This window comes from Pleuronectes platessa, chromosome 5, assembly GCF_947347685.1.
Source record: "Pleuronectes platessa chromosome 5, fPlePla1.1, whole genome shotgun sequence".
Taxonomy (NCBI): domain Eukaryota; kingdom Metazoa; phylum Chordata; class Actinopteri; order Pleuronectiformes; family Pleuronectidae; genus Pleuronectes; species Pleuronectes platessa.
The window spans coordinates 321,374-328,014 of record NC_070630.1 but is presented as its reverse complement, the minus strand read 5'-3'; the positions used below and the strand labels follow the sequence as shown (position 1 = coordinate 328,014).

At 45.2% G+C, this 6,641-nt stretch overlaps 1 protein-coding gene across 1 annotated transcript; it reads right to left on the bottom strand.

Annotated features, from left to right (window-relative positions):
* Positions 1 to 392: 392 nt before the first annotated feature.
* On the bottom strand, positions 393 to 1,322 carry LOC128440538 (olfactory receptor 11A1-like). The gene has a single exon (XM_053423283.1). The coding sequence runs from the start codon at positions 1,314 to 1,316 to the stop codon at positions 393 to 395; it is 924 nt and encodes a 307-aa protein (XP_053279258.1). The 5' UTR covers positions 1,317 to 1,322.
* Between the last annotated feature and the right edge of the window lie 5,319 nt (positions 1,323 to 6,641).

Genomic DNA, 6,641 nt, shown 5'->3' with positions numbered 1-6,641 from the left:
CTGAAGCTGAACGTCTTTTGAATTTTCACTATTTTGATTTATTATGATAAGTTATTATAAAATGTTTATTAACATATAATTTATATAATATATATATATATATATAATTTATTTTATAATTAGCAGATGAGTTATTGATAAGTAAACGTGTCCCCGGCTACAAGGTGGATTTTGCTTCTTGTTTTTCACGTGGTTCCAGTCGAACGTTCTGTCGTTGACTTTAGACACAAACATCAAGTGAAGAAGAAAAAACATTCTCACTCTTTATGAAACAAAGTATTTGTAAATAACACATTTTTGTAGTATTAACACAATTGACCACACAGACATTAAACTGCAACATTAATGATGACGTGAGAAAAGAACTTCATGTATTGTTTTTACCCGCTGACCTACATGTTTCCACACAACATACGTTTACACATGATCCAGATCGTAGACATTTTCAGTCCGTACAGTACGGGAGTAAAGAGCGGCTGACACGTTAGAAAGTATAAAGACAATAGAATACCCAACATGTGTGGGACACTGCTCATATCAAACCTGCTCTGTAATATTTGAAAACAAGCCCCGAAGGAGAAGTTGAGCAGCGAGGCCAGGTGGGGGGTGCAGGTGCTGACGGCTTTTTGCCTCGTCTGCTTGGAACCAGAGAAACAAACCTTTAAAATCCTCACGTACGTGTAGAGGATTAAAACCAGAGGAAGGATGATGGAGATAAATGTGTAGATGAGTCCAGAGACGTTGTTGACTGTGGTGTCAGAACACGACAGTTTGACCACAGAGAAGTTTCCACAGTAAACTTTGTGAATGATGTTTCCACACAGCTGTAAAGGGGAAGTCAACGATATCAAAACAACAATCGCAAGAAAAGGGAACAACCACGTGACAGCAATTAGCATCGTAACTGTTTGAGTTGTCATACGTGTGTTGTACTGCAGAGGACAACAGATGGCCAGGTATCGGTCATAAGACATCACGGCTAAATTAAAGAATTCCACACAAGCATAAGAATAAACACAGAAGATCTGCAGGAAGCAAAGAGGACGAGAAATAGTGTGAACGTCTGAGAGGATCTGGAGCAGGAGCAGAGGAAACAGCCCTGTGCTACCATACAGTTCATTTACAAACAGGCTGCACAGGAACACGTACATAGGTTCATGGAGACTTCTGTTCATACAGATAACTACAATCAGCAGCACGTTGGCACAAAGGATCAACAAGTACAAGGACAGGACCATCGTGAAGAACAAGTATCTCAACAGTCCAGAGTCCACATAAGCAGCCAGAGTGAAATAAGAAACCAGTGAGGAGTTCATCACGATTCTTTTGCTTCATGAAGAAGTGGAAACAAAAGAAAACGCACACTCGTGTGCAGAATCCAACACATTCATGATATTCAGGCTCGGCTCAGTAAAGAAAAACATCATCTAGAAAACAGAGGATCTGATTTCAAACCACAGACGTGAAGTGAACGGTGACGTTCAGCTGCTGCTCGTCCAAACTGAGCTGAAGCTCTGGAACCTCTTCTTTTAACTGCTCTGGCTGAGGGGCCGTCCACAGAGTGACCTCATCCACAACACAATATAGGACCTAATGCATTTCTAACATTTGCTGATGGGTTGACATCATATTTAACCTTAGAAACATATTATACATGTTCACTCTAATGAGCTGATCTTTTGATAAACATATTTCTATCATTCTCTTATGATATTTGTGTATTTGAATTATCCTTTGACTGTAAATTAGATTCATTGGATTTTTCTCCAGTTACAAAGAGAGGACTCGTTCATAATTTGGTTCTTGGTCCAACTCTCAGAGCAGAAGAGGAGTTCTGGGTCTGGATCAAACTGATCCTGGTTCTGTTGCTTTGCAGTGAAAACACTTTGTTGGATAGTTTGGACTTTTGGACCAATCACAGGAAGTAGAGACAGAATTAAACAGAAGAAGAAGAAGAAGACTTTTGACTTTTGAATAACTTTATTCATGACACATTGTCAAAGTAAATCTTAATTATTCAACTATGTGAAAAGAAAGGATAAATTATTCCGTGCACACACACATCACACACCAACCCTAAAGTTACAGGATGTTCTGTTGAAATGTTAAAACCAGAGACTGGTTGTCCCCCAGTGAGGACAGGACCTGTCCCACCCCCCACACAGCCCTGAAACCCTCCAACTTGTCCGTCAGTGTAAAATAAGCACGTTCAATCCTCAGCCGAGCTGCCACCAAACCCCTCAGACACACAGTGGATCAGTCCACCCCTCAGACAGCGCAGTGGATCAGCCCAGCCTCCCCCAGCCATTTTGTTCTTTCGACTAATCCAGGTCGCTATCTTCGCATTTGAAAAGAGAAATTCATTAAAACCATAGTGTGTTTTTTCCATGCTATGTATTTGGGTCCAAAACAAAGAGTGGCATAGAGACACCTCTCCTAAACCCCCCACCCACTCATGCAGTTGTTTAAAAGTGCTAGCTAATCGGGGACAGGACACTAATAGGTGTTCTAGGGTCTCTGGCAGTGAGCAGAAAGGACACCATTACCACCTGGAGCCTGACTGACTCAAGAGCAGGGGTGTGGTCAGCACAGCTGTAGCCAATCAATATCAACTCTGCTGTTAAAAACCAGGAATTGTTTGAAGTGTCAGATGACGACTCGGAGGATGAAGACTTTGAGGTTGAAGACTTGGTGTGACAGTCCTTTACAAGTCTGGGACTCAGTTGCAGAAAAGAATCACGGGAGACAGCAAATAAAGTAAGTCCATTACCAAACAGTCCATTCAGGGGTAAGGCAAAATCCAAAGTCGTAAATCCAGGCAGAGTCCAAAAGCAGGTAGTCAAACACACGGAAGAAATTGCTGGAGAGGAGACTTCCGGTGTTGCGACTAATGGAGTAGCACGTGTTTCTCTGAGCTCCTGCAACAACTTTTAAAAAATCCTATTTTAGGTACACCTGCTGCATCTTTCTTCGGTGTGTATTTTTCCCACCTTCATATTCTGAATTTCAGCCGTCTTTTTGCCGACCAAAATGCCTCCAAAAGCCAAGCCACCTGTACAACTGCCGCGGCCTGCTGCACACACTGCATCCCCGCCTCGTAGTGACTCCTCCACCTGCCTGGTCGAAGTTGCCGGTGACGCTCCGCCACACGATTTCAAGGCCGAACTCCTCTCGTCACTCCGTGTTGAGATGGCGGCTATTTTCAAAACTGAGCTTCAAGCTGCTTTGACCGAGACCTTGTCAAGCATCAAGACTGAGCTACAGGCAGTGAAGTCGGAGTTATCCAGCAGCATTACAAACATCCAGTCTGAGGTGCGTACTCTGAAGAACACCGTAGGTGAAATGGAAACATCGCTCTCCTCCTGCACCGATGACATTACTACCATACAGGCTAAAGTGGAGCATCTGTCAACTGAGCTGATAAAACTGGACAATAAATGCGAGGATTTGGAGGCGAGATCACGGCGCAATAACATACGATTAGTGGGAATTCCTGAAGATTTTTCCACCTTTTCTGCTGCTGTAGATGTTTCCTCTCTGCTCAAAGAGGCGTTTAACCTGGAGAAGGAGCCTCTCGTGGGCCGCGCACATCGTACTCTCCAGCCGAAGCCGAAGCCCGGAGAGCGCCCTCGCCCCATAATCGCTCGTCTACACTATCATACAGAGTGTGTGGACATATTGCGCCGAGCCAGGACCCAGCAACGGATCAAGATCGGAGAGCTGAGTTTCTCTGTCTTTCCCGACCATACCCCGAAGACGGCTCGTGCCCGAGCCGCATTCAATGATGTCCGTCGCCGGCTCCGCGAAATACCGGGGATCCGCTATGGTCTGCTATACCCGGCGCGCCTCCGGGTCACTCACAACGGTGCGGAGAGGAGGTTCGATTCAGCAGAGGAGGCCAGCGCATTCATCAGTTCGCTCAACAAGTAAGAGAACCGAGAGGTGATGCACACCGTTGAGGAAGCAGTGACAGTTAATATTGACATTTATTACTCTTTTCAGATAATCTGTTTCCTCTTATTTTCATTAACACACAGTATGTGGTTTTAGATTAGATTAGATTAGATTAGATTTCTTTATTTATCCACACAATGGGGAAATTCACTTGTTACAGCAATAAAGGAAAACAGAATTAAAGTAACAGTGCCGAAGCACAAATAAAAAAGATCACAATATGTACACAACTCAGACTACACATAATAAGAGTACAGATAACAAACAGATAACAAACAACCTGCAAAACAGACACTGTGCAAAAGCAGGTGCTGGGGATAAAGTGGAATGATGTAAGTGTTATTGTAATGAAAACAAAAATATTATAAGTAATATTGCAACAGTAGTGACCATGATACAGAAAAATAATTAAAAAGTAAGTGACCATAATATAAATAATACTACAACATAGCATACAGGAAATATAAATAATGCAATGTAACCATTTTAAGTGACCATGATATAAATATAGATGTAAAGTGTTGTAAATAAATATTGTGCATGGTAGTGGACTGAGTAAAACAAAAAATACAAACATAAATAAGAAAAATAAAAATACAAATACAGCTATGGTGAGAGGTTGAGTGGAGATAGAGATAATCGACAGGGACTACAACATTATCAGGTGGTGCTGGTGTTGTAGAGCCTGACTGCGGCCGGGATGAAGGACCTGCGGAACCTCTCCTTCTTACACCGTGGGTGTAACAGTCTGCTGCTGAAGGAGCTGCTCAGGGACCCCACAATGTCATGTAGGGGGTGAGAGGTGTTGCCCATGACGGACGCCAGCTTGGCTAACATCCTTCTGTCCCCCACTTCCTCAATGGAGTCCAGAGGACAGTCCAGGACAGAGCTCGCTCTTCTTATCAGTCTGTTGAGCCTGCTCCTGTCTCTGTCCGTGCTACCCCCCCTCCAGCAGACCACCGCGTAGAAGATGGCTGAGGCCACCACAGAGTCATAAAAAGTCCTGAGGAGAGCCCTGCACACTCCGAAGGACCTCAGCCTCCTCAGCAGATGGAGGCGGCTCTGGCCCTTCTTATAGAGGGCATGTGTGTTGTCCGACCAGTCCAGTTTGTTGTTGAGGTGAACCCCCAGGAATTTGTAGTTCTCCACCACCTCTATGTCCAATCCCTGGATGTTCACTGGTGTTAAGTTGGATGCTTTTTTCCGGAAGTTCACGATCATCTCCTTCGTCTTGCTGGTGTTCAGCTGAAGCTGGTTCAGCTCGCTCCAGCTGACGAAGTCTGTGATGACCGCCCTGTACTCCAGGTCATTCCCCTCAGGAACACATCCAACGATGGCTGTGTCATCAGAGAACTTCTGGATGTGGCAGTGTGTGGTGTTGTGGGTGAAGTCGGAGGTGTAGAGGGTGAAGAGGAAAGGGGAGAGCACCGTACCCTGAGGGGCACCTGTGCTGCAGAGCACCACGTCAGACACACAGTGATGGAGCCTCACATACTGTGGTCTCTTTGTGAGGTAGTCCGTTGTCCATGCAGCCAGGTGTTGGTCCACTCCCATGTTCTCCATCTTCACTTTGAGCAGTGAAGGCTGGATGGAGTTGAATGCACTTGAGAAGTCAAAAAACATGACCCTCACAGTGTTCCTGCTGTCCTCCAGGTGTAGCAGGGATCTGTGCAGCAGGTAGGTAACTGAGTCGTCCACCCCAATCCCAGGCTGGTAAGCAAACTGCAGGGGGTCCAGCTGTGTGCCCACCAGCAGTCGTAGGTGTCTCAGGATAATCCTCTCCATCGTCTTCATCAGGTGAGAAGTCAAGGCAACTGGCCTGAAGTGGTTTGGCTCCTTGGGGCGCGGCGTCTTCGGCACCGGGACCACACAGGAGGTCTTCCACAGGGCTGGGACTTTCTCCAGGCTCAGGCTTAGATTGAACAAATGCCTGATCACACCACAGAGCTGGTCAGCACAGTCCTTGAGCAGTCTTGGGCTGATACCATCCGGGCCCGGGGCCTTCCTAGCCTTGATCTTCTTGAGTTGGCTTCTCACCTGATCATCTGTTATAGAGAGGGGGGTGGAGGATGATTGGGGTGGGGGTGTGGGGGTGAGGAGTGGTGAGAGTATCAAGGGGGGATGATGATCTGGAGATGGGGTGGGGGTGGGCTGGTGGGGGTCAGGTGTCGAAGGTTTCAGTTTAACTTGGTCTTGATTGGTTGTACCTTCATGTCAAATGTTGCTAGGCTTGCAGGAACCCGAAGCTTGTTAGTTATGCAAAAAGCCGAAAGTGTTCGTTTTAGGGATCTGACTCCTTGTGGAGTTAGCACTGGGTTCTCCATCATTTGGGGATGGGGACGTTGTAAGTGCAATTGGTGGGAGGGGGGGGTGGTTCAATGTGTTTTTTTCTTTTCTTTTTTTTTTTTTCTTTTCTCTGTGTTTTTTTTTTTGTTTATTTTTTTGTTTTTTCTTCTTCTTCTTCCTTTTTCTTCTTCTTCCTTCCTTGGGGATCCGCATTCAGTCTATTTCTATCTCTAAGGATTTAACATATGGCCACCAATACTAATACTTCTGATGTTCCACTCACTGGGTCCTCAATGAGATTATTGAGCTGGAATATTAAAGGCATGGGGAGTCCAATTAAGAGATCAAGGATATTTGCTCATTTGAAACGTCTTAAAGCGGACTTAGTGTTTCTGCAGGAA